At 41.3% G+C, this 25,565-nt stretch overlaps 2 protein-coding genes across 3 annotated transcripts; both read left to right on the top strand.

Moving 5' to 3' along the window:
* The first annotated feature begins 1,349 nt into the window (after positions 1-1,349).
* On the top strand, positions 1,350-17,005 carry znf384a (zinc finger protein 384 a). Of its 2 annotated transcripts, XM_074687019.1 has the most exons (11): positions 1,350-1,497; positions 4,765-4,832; positions 5,256-5,583; positions 5,863-5,985; positions 7,797-7,966; positions 8,063-8,139; positions 8,234-8,458; positions 11,844-12,011; positions 13,952-14,030; positions 14,128-14,286; positions 14,380-17,005. In XM_074687019.1, exons 2-11 carry the CDS (start codon positions 4,770-4,772, stop codon positions 14,791-14,793), a joined length of 1,806 nt encoding a protein of 601 aa, XP_074543120.1. In that variant the 5' UTR covers positions 1,350-1,497; positions 4,765-4,769; the 3' UTR covers positions 14,794-17,005. The 2 variants fall into 2 exon arrangements, with proteins under 2 accessions (XP_074543120.1, XP_074543121.1); XM_074687020.1 differs by lacking the exon at positions 11,844-12,011.
* A 973-nt stretch (positions 17,006-17,978) lies between these two features.
* Positions 17,979-24,877, top strand: kifc1 (kinesin family member C1). Its single transcript, XM_074686882.1, has 17 exons — positions 17,979-18,056; positions 19,830-19,910; positions 20,045-20,141; positions 20,253-20,306; positions 20,399-20,482; positions 20,618-20,813; positions 20,906-21,071; positions 21,240-21,407; positions 21,508-21,621; positions 21,720-21,806; positions 21,897-22,094; positions 23,175-23,339; positions 23,440-23,578; positions 23,662-23,801; positions 23,905-23,978; positions 24,116-24,191; positions 24,345-24,877. The coding sequence occupies exons 2-17, from the start codon at positions 19,833-19,835 to the stop codon at positions 24,387-24,389; spliced, it is 1,881 nt and encodes a 626-aa protein (XP_074542983.1). The 5' UTR covers positions 17,979-18,056; positions 19,830-19,832; the 3' UTR covers positions 24,390-24,877.
* Positions 24,878-25,565: the final 688 nt, after the last annotated feature.

Here is a 25,565-nt window from a genome sequence, read left to right as displayed (position 1 = left end):
ATCTTTCTCATGTATGTTTGAGGCTCTGTAATAAATTGTTTTCTTCACTGCTCTGAGCACCCAAGTCCATCCATCTTTTTATTTATTTATTTATTTATTTATTTATTTATTTATGGAACATCTTTCTCCATCACAGTCTTTCCTCACACTGGTGCTTCAGTAATAAAAAATGTTGGATTTACAGAAAACCTGGTGCACTCACCCTCACACACTGACGGTGATAACAAACTCACCGGAAGACACTGTGCGGACCTCGACAGCTGTGTTAAGTCAGCTGGAAATAACCGAGCTAATACAGGAAGTAAGACCTATAGCTTTAAAAATTAAAACGACAAGAGCTAAATTAAAGATTAAGGACGGCTTAAAGTTCTCGTTACTTTTCATCTACAAGAGCAAAACTGTTGATAATTTTAGATACGTTTTGATTCAAATTAAGAAAAAAAAATCCCCCCCAAGTCATTTCTCTACTACCTCTACTAACAACTTAAACATAGGGAAATAAGTGTAAAAAAAAACCAAAAAAAAAATGCTTTTTTTTCTGGTAAAGGTACAGTTTTCTTATGTTTGTATTAAATTTGTAGAGTAGGCAAAAGTGGCCATGAAGTGCAATACACAGCAATAAATGAACAAATGATGGAAGGAAAAAACAAAAGGGTATATAAAGAGAATAAGTAAGGGGAAAAAACTTTGTTTCACAGTTATTTGTTTTTATTATTATTATTATTATTATTATTATTATTATTATTATTATTATTATTATTATTATTAAGCAATGTTTCCCTGGCAGCCTTTCATTATATACCAAAAGTTTTCCTGATTTGAATTAATTAATTTATTTTTGTTGGGGTTTTTTTTGTTTTTCTTTTTGTTTTTTGTTTTTTGTTTTTTAATTTTGATTTATTTATTTATTTTTTTGTTTTTTATTTATTTATTTTATTTTATTGTATTTTTTTATTTAATTTAATTTAATTTATTTATTCTTTTTTTCGGGGGGGGGTGATGGGGAGGGGGGGTCCTTCATTTGTTTCGTATTCGTTGTTGTGAATGTCCTTAACACATTTTTAATTTTTTTTTTTAAACGTTTTTTTAAGTCCTTTTTTTAAAGTTCACCATATTATTATTTCAACGGTTTCCTTCATATGAGTAGCTTCTCCTGTTTGTTGTTTTTTTTTTCAATTAATATATTAATTTATTTTATTTTATTTTATTCATTTTTGTGTTAAATTTCTCAAGTATTCTTTTTCTAAACATGGCGGAAACGGCATCAATCCTTTTCAATTAAAAAAAAGGGATTTTATTTTGTAAGAGTAAACCGGAAACCCTGGGTTATAAGAATCTAAATTGACTGTACTGAGGAGAGCTGGAGGGAAAAAAAGAAAAAAAAACGAAGAAAAAAGGGCTCATCTGAGGGGTTTGAGGGGCGGATTTGGACAAAGTTTCCCAACTGTCCCGACCCAAGGAAGCTCCGGGGGGGTTGACGGGGAATCGATTTAACCGGTAATTACCACGGTAGTTGTTGTTGGTCGTTAATGATCTGATATTTTTAGTGTGTCTGAGAGCAACTGTCGTCCCAACCGCCGGAAGTCTGCATGAAGCTGCGTCTCGTGCAGAGGCAACGGCGTCGACGTTTTTTTCTCGGTCTTGGTTTTTTTTTTTTTTTTTTTTTTTTTTTATTCGAGACTTTTTTTCTGTTTTTTTTATTTTCTCACGGCGAGATGAGCAGGGAGTGAGGAATGGAGGCGTAGGCAGCGAGGCTGTTTGTATTTACTAAGCAACATGCTAGTTAAGCATATGAATATAGAGGCCTCCTTGTAGCTAAAGCGAGCCAGCGAACAAAAGGAGAGAATTAATGGAGGCTAGTGAGCTGGCTCCCCTAACGCTAGCCATGTTTGTTTACAACCCTGATAGCTCGATAAGCTACTGACAGCTGTTAAGGTGCGATGTGACACGTGCAGAGCTTCGCAAGGACTTCTTGCTTTTAATGATATCTGCCACATTAGCATTTTAAAGGTTTCATCAATCACTTCTGCTCTCAGCTTGCTGTTAGCAGTGCCACAGTTTTGGAGTGCCTCTCGTCAAAAATGGCTCTCGGGGCACCGAAACGTTGACTTTGTTTTGCACTTTTAACAGCCCATAAGTTCTCAGACTGCAACAGCTTGTAAGAAAATATCTACTCGTTGTTAAAACTTGTCATTTAAATCATTCAAGGATTGTGTATCAGTGTGGAAAGAGGGCTCATGAAAAACAACTTAAAACATGCATTGAATTACACACAAGGCCTTCATGGTATGAGATAAATCTGTGTGAGATTTTAGTTTCTGATATTTAAAGTGATATAAAAATTAAAAAAAAATAAGCTATACTTCATTTTTTATTTATAAGTGTTTCCAAAAAATCTCTCAAAATTAATCCAAAAAGCATTTAATTCCACCTTGGTATTGGCACCAATGTATTTCAAAGCAACTGATAGCAAACTTTAGCACTAACCGACTTCATCTGAAAGTTTAATGATAACCATAACTAGTCCCAAAATATTGTTTATTTTCATACAATATTTTCTTAATTTATGGCTGTAAATTTATGAGTCTGATTTTTTTTATTGTCACTTTGCACGCACTGCAAAAGTGGAGCAGTCCCATCTGGTGCAAAATGCAGCTATGTGAAAATAAGAATGATAAAAGATACAAAACTATGCAGATGTAAAGTTGGCTGCACATGCATCTTGCATTATTTTATGTACTTCATTTCTGTTTGTTTAAGTCTATTTTTCATGAGCCTGCACTTCTTCAAAGAGCTTCCCAGATGAAGGCATGTCTACCTGCTGTTCAGTTTTTGCTAACATGTTATGATGTGAATGCTTTTCAATCAAATCAGGGATGCATTCATGTATGGTGTGCAGAATGTGGCTTTTTCCAACAAGTGGTAAGACAAAAGTCACAGGGTTTGTGGAAAACAAAGTGCAAATGAATGCAGAAATAGAAAAATGGAAGTTTGACACTTCCTATTTTGTGCAGCTGAGAACATGCTGCCCATGTGTCTGTGGGAGGGGATCAGGAAACAGAAGGGTTTGAGAAAAATAGTTGTCTTTCACCCTGGTGAAAGATGTGATTTGGAAACATTTGATTTAAAGGGGACATATCATGCTGACGCCTGATTAAATACTTACATATAATATAATACATTTGAAAACAAGACCTTTCACCCCCTGAATTTTCAAAAAATGAGATATTGTATTTTTTCTGATATCCTAGAACGAGATTTGATGCCTCTGAAAATAGGTCATTGCCAGTTGGCCGCGAGATTTCGACCGTCGTGACGACATGAGGATCCTTTCTTTTTATTGGAGTAATCTGATAAAGCAGCTCCTCTGTGGTGTCAGTTAGTCACACAACCGCCACCGAGGGATACACCCACCAAGAGCCGACTGACTGAGTGCTGGATGCAGGGACTCTGCTCTGCTGAGCAGCTCGGCTTTACATTGTGAATTAGCAGTTAAAACACTGTAGTTTTAGCAGACGTCGTAATACTTGTGAGACTGTGATATTTGCATGCTTGTTCTGACATGCACTGTGAACCTGGACCACAATAATGCTGCGGTAATAACATAGTGAGGAACTGACGGTAGAGGTGATCTTTAGACTACACTTTCAGCATTATGGATAAAACAGACAGAGAAAAGTGAAGGAGCAGGATGGAGCCCTGTTATAGAAATAGTTTATAGGTGAAGTCTGCCTATATTTCCACGTATAAACTATACATGTTACAGTACCGGTTTGACTCACCACACTGAAGCGTCCTGAGATGATCTGTGTCCAGGTGGATTTTCTTCCTCCTGAGCTGCAGAACCGTCCGGGTCTGACTCGGGGTCCAATACAAAAGGACGTATCATACACTCTGCCATTTTATTAGTGCTATCAATGCCTTACGGTGAAGTTTTGGCAAACAGCAAACTCGCTTGGTCTGCTCCATTCAATGTGGCGATCTTGTAAATACTGCCATGCTGCAAAAACCGCCCCCTGGCTCTACCCCCTCCGCCCCTCTGATAGAACTGACCAATCAGAGCACAAAGGGCTGTGACGTTGCGAGGTTACTGGAGGTCATTCTCCAAACGGAGCTTTTCAACGAGATCCTCAGAATGGCCTAAAATGAGGATATTGAGAACGCTATTGTGGGGCAATGAAGGAACTAAATGACTTGTACTGAGGGCAGAAATGCTTTACAGGCATCCTAGTCTGGCATAGTGAAAAGGAGAAACAAGCATGATATGTCCCCTTTAAAGAAGCAGCTCAGTGTGGGGGGTGGCTAGTTGGGATTATTTGTAAGCTGTGCTACAAGAGTTAGAGTCTCTAACTCTTGTCCCTTCTGTCATCCTGAGGATTTATCTCCATCTTTTGAAGAATTGAACATCTTTAAGTGATTCCTTTCTGATCCTCTTCTCTGGAAATGTCATCAAATGTGATTAAACAACCCTACAAGTGCTTCCCTTACTCAGTTTAATTGATGACAAACATCTTTTAAAAACGCCATCCCACAAATCAGAAAACTGGCTTCATCAGCCATGACGAAATTATCCCCGTCAGTCTGAGTACTCTGCCCTGATCTCTAACTCGACACGCTCAGCTGATGGAGGAGAGGATACATGGAAAGGAAACAAGCTAAGATGATTGAAACGCAGCCATGTATGGTGTCGTTTCACATGACAGACGAGCACAGTGAGGAGGAGGAGGACGGGTGTTTTCTAAGTGTGTTGCTTTTTAATTACAGAAATAATGGACGATTCCCATTTCAACTCATCATACTTTTGGTCTCCCGTCCCCACTGTACAAGGACAGGTAGAGACAACCTTATTGTTGGAATTGTCTTGAAATACTCTTGGTTTCATAGAAGTATTGTTTTAGTCATGACAGTTTCACCCTGAACATGTTAAAGACTCTTTAAATGTTTACTGAAGTTACTTTGACAATGTTTGTAAATAAGAAGGGTTCATCTGATCACATGATCACTCCTGTCCCTCTCCTCTCTCATCTCTTCAACCCCGCTTTCTTACTTCTTTTTGTTTACTTCTTGCATCTCACCATGCCTTCGTTCTCTGTTCTCTCCCATCGCTTTCTTTTTCTCCCTCCGTGGACCTAACCCTCCGTCAATCCCACGGCCTTGCTGTCCACATAAATCTCCCATTATTCCACCCTTCATCCTTAATTCCTTCACCCTTCCTCTGTCCCTACCATCCCTTCCCTCCGCTCATCCCCGTCTAGATCGAGAACGCCATGTTCCTCAACAAGGCGAAGGATCAGCTGGGTCCAGAGAAGGCCAGCGCGCCCTCCTTCTCTCACTCCCCTGCATCTTCCACCTCCTCCCCACACTACCCCACGGCCGTGCTCGCCATCCCCGGCTCGGTGGATGGAGGGGCCGGGCTGCGGGTGGTGCCAAAGCAGGAAGGAGGTGGGAGCGCTGCTGGAGGAGGTGGTGGCAACAGCGGCGGGTCCACACCTCTGAGTGTAGTTGGGGGACACCTGCACCAGTCGCACACCTCGCAGAACATCACCGTTGTGCCTGTTCCATCCACGGGTATCATGACTGCAGGTGAGCGGACCACTGACTCCTCTTGATTTTCTTTATTGGCGACTCCAAGATGGACAGAAAACTTTTCCTCTAAAAGTTATTTAACAAAACCTCTTTGCACAAGATGTCACTTCATTTTTTATTTTGTAAAGACCACAAATTTCAACCTGGCAGGTAACTTGTGGACATGTTTAAACCAAACCTACCAGAAGTGGTGAAGTTAGCCTGAAGTTTTGAACATTTTTTTGTTTTGATTTGATAAAATAAACCCTGAGATGAAAGTTTCCTGTCCTTCCACAGCGGGGTTAGTGATCACCACCCCTCAAGGCACACTGCTGCCCACTGCCTCCACGCAGTCTTTCGTAACCGGACACCCCACTGCCACCACCATGATTGTGTCTGCACTGCACCCTTCAAACACAGGTAAAGCACCTCTCACCGTCACCTCAGTTAGAAAACTTCAAACGTATTTCAACTGCAGATTATAAGATTCAGAGTTCATCGCTGGTTTGATTTTATATACAGTTGGGAAAATAAGTATTGAGCATGTCAACTTTTTTCTCATCACATTTATTTTCAAAGATGCAATTCCAACAAAATTTCTACCAGACATTGGTATTAACTCAAATAATTCACATATGAAAAGAAATCACAATGTTCAGGTCCATAGATAATGGTTTTGTGGAATTAAGAGCAATAACACAGGAAAAAAGTATCTGACCAGACAACATTCTCCCAGTATTCTACAGGCTTGAGATGCTGTTTAGCAAACTTTAAACCAGCTTCAACATGCCTTTTCTTGAGGAATGGAGTCTTGCGGGCCGAGTGTCCATAGAGGCCATGGTGGTGGAGTGCATTGCCTGTTGTTTTCTCTGTAACAATTGTATCTGCTGCCTCCAAGACTTTCTGGAGCACTTTCAGGGTGGTCCTTGGCTCGTTGAGTACTCTTCTGACTATCTGTCTGACTCCCTGGTCAGAAATCTTGCAATGAGCTTGGTGAAAAAAAACGACCTTTTTTATAGGACCATCAATTCGCTCTAGCCCAGCTGATGTTGGTTTGCACTAATTGGAAGTTCAAGTAATAATTACTGACAGATTTCAGGTGGTATGGTGCATTTCCTTGCCAAAGTATACAGCCTTTCCATGGTGTGTTCAATACTTTTTTCCTGTGTTATCGTACTTAATTCCACATAATCATTATTTATGGACCTGAACATTGTGATTTCTTTTCATGTGTGGATTATTTGAGTTAAAACCAATGTCTGGTAGAAATTTTGTTTGAGTTGCAGCTTTGGAATTAAATGTAATGAGAAAAAAGTTGACACGTTCAATACTTATTTTGCCCACTGTATATTTCTTTAAGATGTATTTGGATTAAAATAAACCAAGGATCAAACCACAAATATCACTGACTATCAGAGCTGCACAGTCACAACAAAGTTGTTGCAGAAGTTTGACTTTATTTCGTTTGGATGATAAAGTATACTTCTATTTATAAAAAGGATCCTCTCTATGTTTGGCATATGAACATCTTCCTTGTCAAAGGGAAGCCTGAGTGTAACGTTCATGCTTTCACAACATTTTAATTAGAGGTGGAGGAAAAAAAACAATGCACCCGAGTATTTTTTGTTTTGTTTTGGGTTTTTTTTGAGGATTCTGAATCATGTTTTTCTTCCAAAAATCTTTTGTTATCCTTTTTTTGGTCAAATTTAAGTCCTTAATTTTAGTCTTTGATTATAAGCTGGGTTGGAAAAAGTTGAGATGTCAGATCCCCTGAATAAATCTTAAAAAGCTGGCTCATATGGGCATTTTGTTGGAAATTCGGCTCTTGATATCGTCTGTAGACATTATCATCATACTTCAACTTTTTCACATGGTATGGTGTTAAAAAAGCAAACACAGAAATTGGAAATATCGAAGGATCACAATATCAATCAGATTGTAGGAGAATCAAATCGAGGGAAAAGCGCATCATCCCAGCCCTAATTTTACATGCAGAATTAAGAAATGCAGATAGATAAACTGTGGGTTAAAGCGGAAATACACCCTTTTTTTTTCTAATATTCAGGTTTTAGAACTATATAAGACTTATTTATGTTTTTTTCCACCAGCCATTTATTTAGTGATAAGTGTGTTTTATCCAAACACAAGCAAGAACACTTTATTATCCCAGTACCATGTATGTGTTTATGTCAAACTTCTCATTCTTGTCATTCTTGATCTCCTGTTTTCAGAAAAGAAGGAGGACATTTCTATCCCACCTGCAGTTGTCATGCCAACACCATCAAAGCGGGGCAGGAAGAGCAAACAGGGGATGGGAAGAGTGACGGGAGTGGGAGTGGGAGGGGTCCTTCCTCCAGGAAGTGATGCGTTAATACTGGCACACCTTGCAGGCGGTGGACAAGTGAGGAGTGCATGTATTTCTTAAATTATTCAGTATCAGCTTTCAGCACGTAAACCTTTTCAGTAACAACTAAATAAATGTGTTTCTGTGTTACAGCATCACTCTGCTGATCCGTATGATCTCTCCAACGATGAGGACGATCATCCCAGCAAAGAAGGTCCCAAATCCTACAGGTGATCAAAAGATGTTTGATTCAGGTTTTAGTTTTTATTTCCACTGCGTAGCTCTTCATGATGTTTTCTTTCCTCTCACTCATCATCTCCCAAGGTGTCGGATGTGCGCGGTGACGTTCTTCAGCAAGTCTGACATGCAGATCCATGCCAAGTCCCACACTGAGGCCAAGCCCCACAAGTGCCCTCACTGCTCCAAGTCGTTTGCCAACTCCAGCTACCTGTCCCAGCACATCCGCATCCACAGCGGGGCCAAGCCCTACTCCTGCACCTACTGCCAGAAAACCTTCAGGCAGCTCAGCCACCTCCAGCAGCACACACGGTACAGCACAGAGAGCTCTGTGGTATCCTGTGGGTGTGGTGTGTGAGTGTGAGTGAGGGGGGCTAGCTCATTCTTCAGGTGTCAGCATGTGTGTGGCCTTTTAATATGGTACAGGGGGGAGAAAAGTTCAGGAGAGTGTGTTTTTCCTTTTTATTTGGAGATGAAGGTGCAACACTTTTATTCAAACCAAACAAAATCCTGGGATTCTTACTAATTTCTAATAATATGATAAAAAAAAAGCACACACATCTGTAATTTTACCCTTCCTTTCCTCACTTAGAAGTTTCACAGAATATCTCAATGCATGCCACAGTGTTTGTTAGCTTCATTTAGCTGACGTTAACCCTCTCCTCATGTTTCCATCACAAGCTTGGCACGATCCTGCATGCATCCAAGTTTTTCTGTTGTCTTTGGCTTCACCTCACGTTCACACAGCCTCTCCAGAACTCCCTGTTTGGTTTGAGCCACCCTCTGGATTTTTCACTGTCATAAAAGCTGCTTTCAGATAAAAAAAAACAAAACACCAAAAATAATATTTATTTCATTTAAATCTACATTTTGGACGGAGCAGCTCTGATTTTGTTTATAAAAAAGAAATTCTGACAATGAGATGTGGGGATTGTTGACGGCAGAAAAACCTTCCTGTTACTTCTATCACACAAACTACATTTACACTGTGTTAATACGTACTGACATCAAACGATACCCCTTCTTTTTTTCCACCTTTCTGTTTCCTGCATGTTTGATGATCCCTCATTATCATATCCCCAAAGCGGATACAGCACAAGTCCATAATACACGGACCAGCCCGAAAAAAAGTCACACACTCTAATATTTTGTTGGACCACCTTTAGCTTTGATTATAGCACAAATTTGCTGTGGAATTCCATCCAGTGTTGCATTAATTTTTCACCAAGATCTTCATCGATGATAGTAGAGTCCAACCACTGCGCAAAGCTTTCTCCAGCACATCCCAAAGATTCTCAATGGGGTTAAAGTCTGGACTCTGTGGGGGCCAATCCATGTGTGAAAATGATGTCTCAGGCTCCCTGAACCACTCCTTTAAAATCTGAGCCCAATGAATCCTGAATCTGAGTGGAGCCAGGTGACAAAAATGATTAGTATTTTTTTCTTTGGAGAGTCTAATCTCTTCTTGACTCTACCTCCCGACATATTTTACAATCCCCCCAAAAAATACACAAGAATGACAGCTGTCAATCAGGATTAAACATGACGTAAAACCTCGTTTTTAACCTCTTATAACGAATGAAAACAAAACTTTTCAGAAAAAAGAGGACTTGAATGCAAGGCAGCCAAATGATATCTCCAAATCACCACAACAATCAGACGTGAGAAACATTTCTACAAGGGGTATTAATTTTTTAAAGTTTGACCACAGCCCATCTGGAATGACTGGAGACATAGATTTTTTTTACCTATACTGCAGCCAGCCACCAGGGGGAGCAGTTTTGATGGCGACCTCACTTGAGCCAAGCAAGATAACGTCCATTTTTTTTACAGTCTATTGGCCCTTTTCCACTAGTACGCCTTGGCCCTACCCTACTTGTTTTGTGATGGTTTTCCACTAGCCCAGTTCTTTGACCACCGGGGGGCGGGGTCGCGATGAAACAGCTGGAATGAAAGAGGAACACCTTTCTTGCAGTTGTTAAAAATTTTGGGTGGCTCTCGTCCTCTTATGTCCCATCTTGTTTTGGGCGACGAGCTCATGACTCATTGATGACGACATTGTCTGGCCAATCATCTTTTAGTATCGACTCAGCTCGCTTGGAACCAGAGCGGAGTAGGTACTAAAACTAGCTTGTTTTAGGAGGTAACAGGCCAGTGGAAACAAATCGAGTAGGGCCGAGTAGAGTGGGGCCAAGGCGTGCTAGTGGAAAAGGGCCATATGTCTGGAACAGGGTCGATCTGGATGCATCAGACCACATAACCTTCTTCCATTTAGGGATGTCCCAATCCCTATCGTTGGTATCGGATTATTGGATTAGGCCGATTTTGGCATTTTTTAAAGCATCGGTGATCGGGAATGCTAGCGGATCCTCTCAACCGATCATTCACGTTAGCTGTCATAAAGCCAAAATTGCTGCCAACCGCAGATGTATCAGTAAAACCGAGACAGAATTTAGTGAGCAAACCGGTCATTTCCTGCAAATATTCTGAGAAGACACAAAATTAAAAGCGATGTTAATGAAATTCTCTCGTCTTTTGCGTCATGTTAAGACATGTTTCAAGCTTCGCATGTGATGCATTCATGTACCCCTGGAAACTTCAGAATCTGACGATTACCCCAGAGTTTTCAGGTTTTGGATTGGACAAATGGCTTGTAAATAACAGTCAATTAAAAATAAGTGGTATTTTATTTATTTGATCCCGCCGACTGGCTTCAAAACTGGCTGGACTAAGTTAAATGGACTTAAAAAGCTTTAACTGTTATCTTTTACTGTTTAGTATTTTCAATACACAAAACAAAAAACGGTGCTGCTTTATTTTCTCACTTCTTCAGCAAAGTTTATCTCCAAACCCAACAATTGGATTGGGGGATACTCAATATTAAATGATCGGGATCGGGATTGGAGGTAAAAACTGCTGATCAGGACATCCCTACTTCTATTACTCCAGACTCCAATCTTTATGCTCTCCAGCAGATTGAGGCCTTTTTTTTTCCAGTTAGCCTCACAGTCAGACTCTACCATCATCAACGTAAGATCTTGGAGAAAGATTAATGCAACACTGGATGGAAATAAATCTTGTGACACTGCAGAAGCTGCTGTACTCTAAGGTAAAGGTGGTCCAACGAAATATAAGGGTGTGTGACTTCTTTTTGGGCCAGGCAGTGTAGTTTTGTGTCCCTCTGTACCTGAACGATGGAAGCACCTTTCCCCTTTTCACGCCATCGTGAGTTTTGTGTTGAACTCCATCGTTCACCTTATCTGTGTTCTCATGCACCGGGGTTTCTCTGCTTGCTTCAGGGCGTTCATGTTAAACAGGAAGACTCGCTCTGCTGGCCCCTGGTCTTAAATTGACGTTAGGGTTTGGCTGCAGCAGAGCCGGACAGACTCGGTCCAGAGGGAGAGACTGGGAGAGAGTGAGAGAGAGAAAGACAGAGAGCGGGAGAGAGAAAAGCGTGACTGTGCTTGCTGTATGTTTTTGTTCTGTGTTTTCACAACTCAGACGCAGCACAAAGAGCACACAAACGATCCACGATCCACGCCATTGGTTGTAGATCTGGGTAACTCTGACGCATGATTTGGTCTTCAGTTCGTCTTGAAGTGTGGTCATGCTGTAGCTTAAAATCCTCTCGCTGTTTCTCTCTCTGTTTCTCTCCCTCTCCACCTCCTCACCCCTCTGATCCCGTGTGCCGTGTTAGAAACCACACTGAGGCCAAGCCCCACAAGTGTCCCCACTGCTCCAAGTCGTTTGCCAACTCCAGCTACCTGTCCCAGCACATCCGCATCCACACCGGGGCCAAGCCCTACTCCTGCTCCTTCTGCCAGAAAACATTCAGGCAGCTCAGTCACCTCCAGCAGCACACACGGTACTGGGCCGGGCTGGGCTGGGCTGGGCTGGGCTGGGACGGGCTGGGGGGGTTTGATGGCGGGGTCTGTGTGCATGAATGGGAGCAGGTGTGCGGTGAGTTCTGGCAGTAAGATCGTTTGAGTCACAGGCATGCTTGGTTGGCAGGAAGTGGTGACAATAAACTGTTTTTTCAACAACCCCAAATCCATACGAGATGAGACGTAAAATGTTGATAAAAACAGAATTTGATGGTTTGCAAATAATTTAAATGTGATAGTTTAAATATCACTGCACATGCTCAGAATCAGCTCCAAAAAACAGTTTGTGAACACAGTCGTTGGCTGCATCCACAAATAAGGATAAAACTCCTCTATACAAAAAGTAAACCATAAATAAACATGATCCTGTTATAATGGCGACTTTTGGGCTGTCCTGTTGCCTGATGAATTACTGTTAGCATTCTTTTTGGAGATCCTGGATGCTTATTCTCTGCTAGCTTGTAGGGCTAGTACAATTAGCTTTTCCTCCGATTTGATTATTTTAGGATGTTTTGGGTTCCAATTTAATTTAAATTGCGATTCTTTTTGTGATTTTTAGTTCACTTTTTGAACACCAGACCAAGTGAAAATGTTGAATGAGGATGACGATGTCCACAGACTATTTCTGGAGCCATGTTTTCCAAAAAATGAACATCACATGTGAGTCAGTTTGTAGGATTTATTCAGGGGATCTGACATCTCAAGTTTTTTTCAACTTAGCTTATAAGCTAAGACTAAAATGATCGTAACTAAAATTGTTAAACAAAATATCCTGATACTACGATACAACATTTTTTTTTCTCCTACACTTACCAACTTGCCCAACTAGGATAGCCCTGTTAATTTTTCAGCAACATAAACTGCCATCTGGTATCTGGCAAATGGTACTAGTACTCAACGGTACCAATTTTCAGTACTTTTTTGTGTTTATGTGGTAAAAAATATCAATTTGTTTAATAATAAAGTATAAAAGTGTTTATTTTAACATATTTATTCTTCAGAATATAATCTTGCAACGCTGTGTTCATGTCCAGCATGGAAAGTTACCTACTTTTCCACTCCCTCACAGTCACAAGAAGGCATTTAGGTACCTTAACACTATGTATTACAACAGCATGGCTCTGTAGTAGAAGAGTCCAGGTGTTAAACTGGCCTGCCTGCAGCCTTGACTTGTCAAAAATAGAAAAATATGACGCTTTGTGAAACCACAAATGCAACAGAATTAATCAGAATTTTCTTTTAGTAGCTGAAATCCTTTAACAGACAAGAATAAGACACTTTTTTTTACTTTCCACACTCCAGAAAATGTTCTCCTTTGTAATGTTTATGATGGTAAAATATGCCTTTTTGTTTCAGCTGTTTGGAAACATGCTGGCCTCAAATTATAAAACAAGCTTAAATTTTTCATAAAACTATAATTTCTTCCAGTTTGAACATTTTATCCTTTATCTTTGTGGTATTTTATGATAAACAGGCTTTAAATGATTTGTAATCTATCAAATTTTTATAGTTTTACTATTTGTAAACTTCTATATTTATATGTATTTGTATATATTACTGTCAGATATCCAGATGTACAAGTTGTGGACTTACCTTTTTGTTTGTTGAAGTGGGCATAGCAGGGTCTCAGTCCTGCATTTCTTCCCTTGGCCAGTAGAGGGCCAGCAAGCTGCATTGCATTATTTTATTGGCACAGGAAACATTTTCTCAGGGGTTTACGTCTGGATTGTTTCCAGTCTTCTACAACACATCACATGTAGATGATGAAGCAGGTCAGGCTTTAGGATTTTGATATTTTGATGCAGGATTGCAACAAACCTGAGCTGAGCTGACAAGGAGACAAAACATCACATCATTCTGTCATAAAGATAGAAATAAGAAAGTCTTTGAACACATCTTCATCCTCTGATGTGTTTTTCAGGATCCACACAGGCGACAGACCGTACAAGTGTAACCACCCCGGCTGTGAAAAAGCTTTCACTCAGCTGTCCAACCTGCAGGTGAGTTCAGATTGCACCGTCATGATCAGATTTCATGTTAAACATCTCTAGTTATTGAATGGATGAAACAATGTTTCTCTGAACCTTCTCTCCACAGTCTCACCGTCGGCAGCACAACAAAGACAAGCCGTACAAGTGCCACAACTGTAACCGTGGTTACACGGACGCTGCCAGCCTGGAGGTGCACCTGTCCACACACACCGTCAAACATGCCAAGCTGTTCTCCTGTGGCCTCTGTAACCGATCCTACACCTCGGTACGTCTTTTAACTTTCCAATCAAAGAAAATCTGTCACTCCTCTTCCTCAGTTAGATCAGATTTATTCCTTCTTCTTCTTCTCTGATTCCAGGAGACGTATCTAATGAAACACATGAGGAAGCACAACCCCGACCCGCTCACCGTGGCAGCAACAGTCGCCGCTCAGCAGGCGCAGGGCCTCACGCCGGGCGGGGGAGGCAGAGGCCGAGGTCGCGGTCGAGGCAGAGGAGGCGGTGTGAGCAGAGCGGGTCAGCTCCAAAACCAGAACAACCCTAACAGCACCGCCCAGAACCCCAACGCCGGACCCCCAGGCAGCTACCAGCCCCCCCAGCAGCCCACAGAAGCTGTGGTTCAGTGTCCGTTTGACCTCCACCAGTACAAGACAGTGGCTGCCAGCGAGATCCAGTACAAACCAGTCACTGTGGGGGAGCTGCCAGTGACCCACAAAGACCTCTGCCTCACTGTTTCCACATCAGCCATACAGGTGGAGCACATGAACTCATAGGCTGCGTTTTCCTGCTCGGTGTGAGGGAATACTAACCACGTCTGAAGTGTAAAAAAGCTCCACGCCAACAAGTAATCGACTGCACTCAGCGTGAAAAGTCACCTGACGTCAAGAAAAGTTACTCAAACCTTCTCATTCTCATCCCTCTGACTCGGAGTGACTTTATTTTGAAAGGGTCCGAAGGGGAAAGAAACAAGTCATGTCAGTTTTTCACTTTAACGCTGAGTGCAGCTTCAAATTACTTGTTTCAAGACAGATATTTTACAGCGTACTTCTTGATCCCTGAGCCCACCAGTGCCAAGTATCTCTCAGCAAATTCCTGGTCTAGATCTCTGACGTGATTGGTTAATTCTTCAGCATGAAGCCAAAACTTTGAAAAACAAATCTGAGATCAGTTTTAGCTTTTGTAGAAAGAAAGTCTGTATCCTAACCAGCAGTTCCTCTCTTTAAAGCCCGTCGGCTTTGTCTGTAATGGGCATCAATGGAGGATGAAGATGTAAAATATCTGTACAGTGAAAAAATTACACTGTTCTCAGCACGTATATGACCCAGAGAAGAGTGTAATTTTAACATATTCAGATCACATTAATCTGAACATCCTTCACTCTTTAGTTCAAGCCAAAACAAGGAGAGACACGAGGAGGAATCAGTGGTAGAGACTGAGGAGTTGTGTGACGGCATCGGGCAGACGCATTGTTTGAAAGCACGACGAATGACTGAGCAGATACACCTGGACAGATTTTATGACAGATGGAGAAGAGACAACGAAAGGAGCAGCTCAGCAGAAAGAGACGAATGGATCTCAAAGTGTGCATCGCACAGATCATGATGTCCGACAGCGAGGAGCTGAGGAGCTGATCTTCATGGAGCCCAAAGGTTTGAAAGAATGCACTAAACGTGAGCGATCTGCAGCTGCACGAGATGGAAACAGGAGTTAAAAAAACGGGGGCTGTTGGGGCGGGAGGGGGTCCTAAAGAAAGCACTTGATGAAGCTTGTACTTCACGCCTATGTTTGTCTTCATTGTACTTTTTTTTTTATATATCATATGTATGTATTTTTCTACCAAGAGAGGAACGTGTGAACAAACTCAGAGTGAGCAAAGTGAACGCATGAATGTGAAGGGAACAGGAAAAAAAAAAAAAAAAAGTCCGGACAGAGTGTTTTTTTCTCCCACATCTTTTTGTGTTAAACTCAAAGAAAGACAGTTTACCCTCCTCCAACCAGAACAGACAGCCCAGCTCATCGTCTTCAGGGCGGCTGTTGGAGGAACAATGATTGTGTGATGAAAAATGGCTGACAGGTACTGTTATCAATCTTTTTTTAAAAAGACTTTTCATACATATTATTACTACTTTCATTATTACTGTATTGCAAATGTTATCCACATTATTATCAATCTGAGGCATTATTGTATTGCAGTATGCTGTACATAAAATAGATAGAAAATACTTTTTCATCCTTAAAAGGGAAGTGTGTCTCATGTAAAGCATATATGGAAACTTAAAGGAACTCAATTTAACGTGTAACAAAGCGTCGGCCGTGTCTCAGGTCACCTTCAGTGCTCATGGACGTTAGCTTTCGCTCTCAGTGACGTGTGAGGATTGTTGCACTCTGATATTTATTCTGATTCTGAACTTATTTGGCCAAATTAACCTTATTTTTAAGTATAACCTAAAATGGTTTGTTTAATTTGTGAATTAACAAAAGGGGGAAGAGAGAATCCTGAGTTCTTTGCCTGTTTACTGCGGCTTGTGTTTATTTGAGGGTGTATCAAACATCAAGTTATAAAAATAACATCTTGAATATGAAAAACTTCGGACTGAAGTGGTATAAATTTATTGATAGGTAAATGTGGATCCATCCTCTTTAGGCCGTGCAGAATTTACCTGTCTCTGTGACGTGGGGTGACCTGGGACACCGCAGCCAAGTTTTTGTGCATAAGCTATCTCTACCCATTGAAAATGTTCGAGCAGCCTGATCTACTGGCTCATAGTCTTCATGTATACTCCTCCTTGTATTTCATTGTGTCTTTTTATGAAAAATAACTCATTCTCAATACTCTTGTTAATGTTATTACTGATGCTCCTGATAATACTACTTTCATCACCCGCCCTCTGATGCTACACTCTTGCATACTGTACGCACAGTTACACCTTTCTCATCTGAACAGACTGTTTCTTCCCTAAAGGAGAATAAAGTTCCAAAACAGACTATGACAAAAAACGTGACGTCTGACTTTTTTTCTTTGTGGTGGACATTATTATGGTGGATGACTTGAAGCAGGCTGTCATCAGTGAGCTGTTGGAAATGTCTGTAAAGACCGGAGACAGATGATCGGCTCAGTGTAGAGGGAGGGACAGAGTCTGGTCCTGGTGCTTTGCGGGGGTTGTGTCTCTTGAAGATCTTATTTACAACTTTTTCAGTGACTGAAAGAGGTGTCGCTGAGGTGTGGGGGTTGGTTGGGGTGGACAGTTGATGATGGGTACTTTTCACATTTGAAATGATACGATACGGATGCCTGGTACCTGGCAATCGGTATCGGTACTCAACGGTAGGCTGCCAAATTTTGGTGCTTCTTTGTCTTTATGTGGTAAAAAATATCAATTTGTTTAATAATTCAAATCTTTCATTTTTTTCAACTTAACATATTTATTATTGATGCGTTTAGGTACCTAAACATGGTACCTTTTGATTTTACGCGAATCTGTACCTGGTACTTTTGACTGAATTCAGTCAGTACGTATAAAAGTACCAAATTTGGTACCCGTTCTTAGATGTGTGAAAAAAAACACCTGTTTTTAATTTAAACTCTGAGTTTTACAGAAAAGGAAGGGATGTTTATTGTTGTCAAAATAGGATCACACAGAATAGAGACTGATAAAATCATACAAATTAACATTCAGTCTGGAGCTTTTTTGTCTTGAGCCACAAAACCACTTTTTACATTTCCACTGATAGGAAAAATCATGAAATAAAGCTAGATTGTTTTACTTCTTTTCGAAAATACTTGTCTAATAAGGCTATTCTGATTCCCATTATTTGTATTAAGTTCAGTTCAGCGTGCACCGTATATCCCGCCCATGCAGCACGTCCCGGAAAACATATGAAGCATACCAGACAGAGAGGCGGGGTTTGTACTTGCTCAACCAATCACGTTGGCTTATTCCACTAACCCACCAAAACAGTCCCTTTTCAAATTCAAACGGCTGCAGAGCGGCGGTATACCGAGGAGGATTATTTCAAGAAGTGAGCTTAAGTTAAGGTAATTATATTCACAAATTAATGCCTTATGTGTCGTATAGCTCATGTTTGTATAGAAAACAGCGCGAAGAGATACACAAAAGCTCGGGCGCGTGCTTTCAGAGATGCTAGATGTTGTTTTGATCAACGAAATGGTGATACAAGCTAACGTGCGAGGCAATGGGTCGCTTTGCGTTAAAGATTAAGCTTTTGGGGCTTATTTGTTGTATAAACCTGTTTAATTTTAAAAACGCAGATTATTATCAAGTTGATGTTGCTTTTTCTCCAGATCTTGTCGGCACTGGTTGTTTTCCTGAAGTTTACTGTATATTAAACATAACTACACTCATGTACCCTGAACGCACCATGGTTCAAACAGTGGTGGGCGAGCACCGAGTTGGGTTACAAGGAATTGTGATTACTGATACAATCATTTATTGATGATAGGAATCACTTCTTTGTGCGTGATTATAATTTGGTCAGTACTATGCAAACCACGCCCTGTGTGATAGCCTCAGTTGAGATTAGTAATTAAAATCTAAGGTTTTAGGATTTGTATCATAAATTTATGCTTTGGGTATAGTAACAATCGGACAATGTAAATCACAAGTTATGATGTGATGCGTGTAGGGATGGGTACCTTTCACATTTGAAACGATACGGTACCTGGCATTAGGTATCGGTACTCAATGGTACCAATTTTCGATACTTTTTTGTGTTTATGTGGTAAAAAAATATAGATTGGCTTCATGAAAAAATCTTATTTTTTTACAGTGAAAAATATTTATTCCTTAATACATAAACTTGCAATGCTGTGTTTATATCCAGCATGAAAAATCACCAACTCTTCCACTCTCCCACAGTCACCAAGATCCATTTAGGTACCTAATCATGGTACTATTTGGCTTTATGTGAATCGGTACCTGGCTCTTTTGACTGAATTTGGTCAGTTCCTGTAAAAGTACCCAATTCAGTACCATGCCCTGTAGGGATGGGTACCTTTTACATTTAAAATGATATGGTACCAATTCCTGGTACCTGGCAATCGGTATTGGTACTCAACGGTACCAATTTTCGGTACCTTTGTGTGCATAGATGGAAAAAAATATCTATTTGTTTAATAATGAAATGTAAATTATTTTTATTTAACATATTTATTCTTCAATATATAACCCTGTAATGCTGTGTTCATGTCCAGCATGTAAAATCACCCACTCTTCCACTCCCTTACAGTCACAAGTTTGCATTTAGGTACCTAAACATGGTACCTTTTAACTCTACATGAATTGGTACCCGGTACTTTTGACTGAATTTGGTCGGTACCTATAAAAGTACCTAATTCGGTACCCATCCCTAATGCCCTGGATGCATGAAAAAAAACATCTGTTTTTCATTTAAACTCTGACCTCACAGGAAAATATAGTACTTGTGGTAAATGGTACTGAAATAAAATTACTTGTCTATGGCATTGTAAACGTTCCTTATTTCCATTTTGATGTCAACATGTGCCTGAATACTTGAGTTGTGCAGAAAAGGAAAGGATGTATGTCTTTGTTGTCCAAATAGGATCACACAGAAGAGAAACTGATAAAATCCTACAAATTGACACTCAGACTAGAGCCTTTTTTATCTTGTACGTTTGGTGTATTTTGAAAAGTAGATGTTGTGGAACAGCTGTTTACCACATATCTAAATGTCTTAGAGAACTTGTGGCTTACTTTTGCTTTGTTATGGCATTGAGTCTTCTACCTGTGATTATCTTTTGTAAGCGTGATCTACCTTGTGATCCCCACAGAACATGTCGCGCTTACCAGTCAGCAAGAGGGGCTTTCCAAGCAGCGTCTCAGAGAATGGCCAGGAAACTGGGCCTGCTCAGGTGTGTATGAAAAAACATGTGTTCATTGACTGAATCATTCGTAAATAGGGCTTGTGTTGTTGCAGAGCCCTCATGAACACTTGGTTTTCACTTCTTTGACGTTTTTTATAGTTGTTGTTGTTTTGTGTTTACAGAAGAGGATTCGTAGGGACCCTGACGTTGTGAAACCTCAGGCAGCAGCTACGATCATCGGAGGCAAGCGGCCTCCTGTTGCAACGAGGGCTCCTATTTGTAAGTTATGATAAATAATAACCTAACAATAAATTTCTGAGCTCCTTTTGTTGTTGTTTTTCATTATCAGCTGTCTCTAACTCACTTTTCCTTGCTTTGTCCCCCACACAGCGAGGCCAGTCCGAAATGTGGGAGCAGCCACTGTGGCTGGAGCTCCCTCTAGAGGTGAGATGTCAAGTAGCAAGAACGTGCAAACATAGACATAGACAAACATAAATGATTCCTGTGTTTCTAAGCAGTGTCTTAAACTTCCACAGGTGTCCTGAAACCATCCATGTCTTCAACCACAGCAAGGGGAGGAAATGTGAGACAGAGTGTTGCACCCACTGCCACAAAACCAGGTGACAAAGCTCTCAGACTTTGTTCTTTCTCCTAAAACAACTAAAACAAATCAAGTGAAGTCTTTGAATACATGAGATGTTTCCTGACCTTTTCTGCAGAAAGTGCTTGAAATAAACGTGTGTTTCTGTGCACAGCTGGTGGCGTCGTTAAACGGAATAAATGGGACCTGAAAGGGAAAGTCAGCGACATGGAGGACAAGATACGCAACTACCAGACAAAGGTGAAATCCACAAACCAGGAGAACGAAGTCTTGAAAGGCTCGGTGGCCAAGACCCAGGTGAAGATGGTGGAAATGGAGGAGGAGCTCCAGAGGCAGAGGAGAGAGATCAGGTGAGAAATCATTTCATTCATAACTTCAGGTGTAACTTATATCTGTGGACGTCGCTTAACGCTTCTTCTTCACCTTTTCTTTTTGGCATCAGTGAGTACAAAGAGGAGCTGCAGGCTTTGGCAGGAGTCAAGGCAGAGCTGGAAAGAGTTTGCAACGATAAGAGCAGTCTTCAGAAGGAGCTCTCGAACTTAGAGGGGAAATACAAAGTTATGGAGACCCTACGAGACAGTCAAGAGACTGAGCTGCAGACCCTTAAGGTAAAAAAAAAAAATCCTCTGGTTTTCATCATGGGCTTATTATTTTACATCAATATGTTATCTGACCCAAACAATCACAAAAGCTCTAAGAAAAACATGAAATAGGTGCCTGTTTTAGAAAAGACTAAAACTTAAATAATCATTGAGTCTTGTGTCTCTCCTCTGCAGATGAAACTCTCAGTGCAGGAGTCGACTCTAGCCCGCGTCCAGGCGACCCTCAGAGACACAGAAGAGGAGGTCCGCTCCCTCAAAGAGACTGTGGCTGAGCAGAAAGATGACATTCATGCAGGGGAGATGGAGCGCAGACGGCTCCACAACACCATCCAGGAGCTGAAGGTGATCTGTCAACACAGCGTCTTCTCTTTTGTAATTCTTGCTCGCCAGTTTTCCAACAACCAGCTAAGATCATTTGTGTTTCATCCTTTTTTATTTGCAGGGAAACATCAGGGTTTTCTGCAGAGTGCGCCCTCTGGTGGATGGAGGGGTGCCTAAGCACATCCAGCTCCCTGCCAGCGACAACAAGACGATCACACTGGCCAAAACAGAGGAGGTGAGAATCCATGTTAAGGCCTGTTAAGAGCTAGGATATGCTACAGTCTTCACTTAAGTCAAATAATCCTGAACTCTGACCCTTTTGTCACTTTTCAGTCTCACACAGGAAAAACGACAGACACCCAGAAGAATTACAACTTCAGTTTCGACCGGGTGTTTGCGCCTCAGGCTACACAGCAGGAGGTAAAAACACAGCTGTCCTATCATTTATGTTTAAATAGAAATTTCTGGAGACTGTTTCCTTAAAACTGATGTTTGTGTCTTTGTTTTCAGGTCTTTGAAGAGATCTCCCTGCTGGTGCAGTCCGCCCTGGATGGCTATAACGTCTGCTGCTTCGCCTACGGACAGACAGGAAGTGGAAAGACGTACACCATGGAGGGAGATGAGTTCGATGAGACCAGAGGCGTCATCCCCAGAGCTGTGCAGCAAATCTTCAGAGCGGCAGAGAAACTTGAGGCTCAGGGATGGGGGGTTAGTGTGTTAGCTTTAACCTGACACAGCTTTTTTCTTGTGATGTGGAGTAGGCAGAAATAAGTTGCTTTAAATGTCCCATATTCTGCTCCTTTCCTGCAGTTTAATATGGATTACTGATGGCTTCATGAAATGGTAGTAACATGTTTTGGTCCAAAACGCCAATAAATCAAGCACAGCAGCATTGTTTCCAGGCTCTCATAGCCCCTCTGTTCAGAATGCTCTGATTTAGTGGGCGTGGCCTTCATATGTAAATGAGCCACCACTGATACCGCCCCGCTCTTCAGCGTCACTGAGAGCGGCGCCACAAGCTCCGAGTGCACAATGTTTAGAAAACAGCAAAGCTCCTTAACCGTAACATTACAGGCTAAAACAACAGGCTAACCAGAGCTAAAGTTAGCATCCTTAAGCTAACACAGAGACAGGGGGGACACTGAGGAAAAGCTCTTACATCTGCTCCACAGCACACAGCATTTAAAATACTCACATTTCCAGGGTCCCAGGTTTGTTGGTGGATGGTTGGTAATGCTCCTGGATTCAGGACCAGTCTATTCTCTAGCCCTCTGTTGGACTGTCCAAAGTTGGAAAAGAAGTCAGCTGTGAAGTGACTAGCACACACATGCACAGTTTTACTGAGTGTAGCTGGAACATTTCCTTGATAAATGAACTCTAGACACTTAGTCTGGTCTTCTTCTGAGATGGGAAGCTTGTGCATGGAGCTATGTGACTGTTTACAGCCAAAAACAGAGCAGTGATGGCTCTTCAACTTTGGCATTCTCCTCCCGAGGAGGGGAGTGAGCGGGGGTATCTGCTCAGGTGGACCAATCAGGTCAGACTTGCTCCTGATTGGTCAAAAAAGGGAATAGCTGACGTCGGCAAATCCCCCAAATCCAAACAGCTCGTTTTAGGTCAGGATTTTACATTCACAAGCACTACTAAGTACAGGTTTTGTCATTAAATATCACATTTTGTGGGCTGGGAGGAAAGCCAAAGACCCACAAATTTCACTAAAAGACTTAATAAGGTGATTTTGAATAATATGGGACCTTTAATGTTGATTCTGTTTCTGTTTTCTTCCAGTTCAGCTTCACAGCCAGCTTCGTGGAGATTTACAATGAGACTCTGCGGGACCTCCTGTACACCGGGAAGGCCAACAAGAGGCCAGAGCACGAGATCAGGAAGTCCACCAACAACGAGGTGACCATCACCAACCTCACCTATGAAAAGGTCACCACAGAGGACCAGGTGGGTTACCTTCACCTCTAACCATGGCAGTCATGTTGATTTTAATTTTTTTTAATTTTCCTCGTGGTGGATGATTTATGTGCTCCTTTCCTCCCGCCAGGTTCTTGGCCTCATTGCGCTGGCCAATCAGAATCGCTCCACAGCTCAAACGGCTCAGAACGACCGCTCCTCTCGCTCCCATTCAGTCTTTCAGCTGGACATCGAGGGAGTCAACGCCGGCAGGGACATCAAATGCAAATGTGAGTGCAGACTGATTTTATTTGTCAGGGTAAGGGTTTCTTTTTTCCTTTTACTGAGAATTTTTTTATTTGTGTGTGTGTAGCCACTCTGTGTCTGGTGGACCTGGCGGGCAGCGAGCGAATGCTGAAGAGTCAGTCTCAGGGCGAGCGTTTCAAAGAGATGACTGCCATCAACGGCTCCCTCTCCAACCTGGGCATCGTCATCGCCGCACTCGCCAACAAGGTCTGTGAGCGGGAGGAAATCAGCAGCAGTGTTGAGTCCAGGCTGACAGGATGGTCATTTTGTTTGTTTTGGTTAAAAAATAATACTTTCTTGTATTTTTTAGGAGAGCTACATTCCATACAGGAACTCTAAGCTCACCTACCTCCTGCAGGGCTGCTTAGGAGGAAACAGCAAAACGTGAGTTCTTCTTAAACCTCTGTTGTGGTGTTTCAGCAGAGCAAAAAGCAGCACTTCTCATCCCAAGGAAATCAGCCTCCACCTCTTACTATTTATTTCTTCAAAGTGATAGTTTTCATTTTGTCCTCTTTTCTTAGCCTGATGTTTGTGAACATCGCTCCAGAGCAAGACAGCTTTGGAGAAACCCTCAACTCTTTGAGGTTCGCCAGCAAGGTCAGTGGGATCCCAGAATAAACTGGAACTTCTGCAAGATTTTTCACCAGCCATGCCATAAAAACTATATATTCATGCCTATATGATTGTCTATATGAAGAAACACAGCTGTTTTTCATGTGTCATAACATGTTCTGTTTGTTTTCTCTTCAGGTGAACGACTGTGTGATTGGGACTGCCAGTGCCAACAGAAAATGAACAAACCCAGCCTTTCCCCTTTGTGTTGTCCACCTGAAATGTTCTGTGTAAATGTTTCTGATGTTTTGTTTTTTTTTACTTTGTGTTGTGTGGCACACCATATGGTGCCCACCTGTATAAACCAAAAACTAAGTACTCTGTATTTTCTCAGGGCCTTGATTGGTCGCCACCAGTCTGGGCTTTTAAACATTTTTAACTTCAGTGTAAATAATTACATGGGTTGTACATAAGACTGTATCTGGACATTTTAAAAGTTTGCTTTCTAAGGGTGTTGCTTGATATGATAGAAATGAACCATTTAATCTTCATTTATTTTGTAACCTCTTTAAAAAAAGGCTCTCATTTCCTTTTTTTTATTCCAGTAGAGCACCGTGTAACTTGTACAATAAATGTAGTGAGATGAACTTCACACTGTATTTGGTTGCTTTGAGGGTTTTTTTTGTAAATAACTGTTCTGAAATTTTTCAATTGTATTCCTATAGAAGCCTATTAAAGAAAAATTAGAAAGGAAATGCTAATGTGATCATGAAAACGCTACAAAGGAAAAACATTTTCATTTCAAGAACATAACACACTGTATGAGTCGTGATTAAACTAACATTGGTTACGTTTCTGCAAGTCATGTGTCATGAAGGACAGAGGTCACGGACAGGGAAACTAACAGAATTTTGTGCTCCGTAAAAAAAAACAAAAGCAATGACACCTTTGAGGTAAAAAAGGTGGAGTGGGGGAAGAAGTCTGCACAGCTACCCACTATTTCACCAAAAAAAGTAGACAAACTATGGTGGCTAAGAAGCGCAAACCAAAGTAAACTTGAAACAAATCTGCATTTTGCAATTTAACTTACTTTTTCAGAAACTGCTGATCTACTGGGATTTTAACCCACAACCATCTCTAGGGTTTACAAAAAGAGAAAATATCCAGTGAGCAGCAGTTCTGTTGGACAAAATGCCTTGTTGATGCCAGAGGTCAGAGGAGAATAGACAGACTGGTTGGAGCTGATAGAAAGGCAACAGTAACTCAAATAACCACTGGTTACAACCGAGGTCTGCAGAAGAGCATCTCTGAACACACAACACGTCCAACCTTGAGGCAGATGGGCTACAGCAGCAGAAGACCACACCGGGTGACCCTCCTGTCAGCTAAGAACAGGAAACTGAGGCTACAATTCACACA

This window comes from Halichoeres trimaculatus, unplaced genomic scaffold (genome assembly GCF_033239565.1).
Source record: "Halichoeres trimaculatus isolate MK-OKI-2021-1 unplaced genomic scaffold, fHalTri1.1 fHalTri1_scaffold_14, whole genome shotgun sequence".
Classification (NCBI taxonomy): Eukaryota; Metazoa; Chordata; class Actinopteri; order Labriformes; family Labridae; genus Halichoeres; species Halichoeres trimaculatus.
Note: the sequence above shows the minus strand (reverse complement) of the source record. Positions and strands in the feature narration are given on the sequence as shown.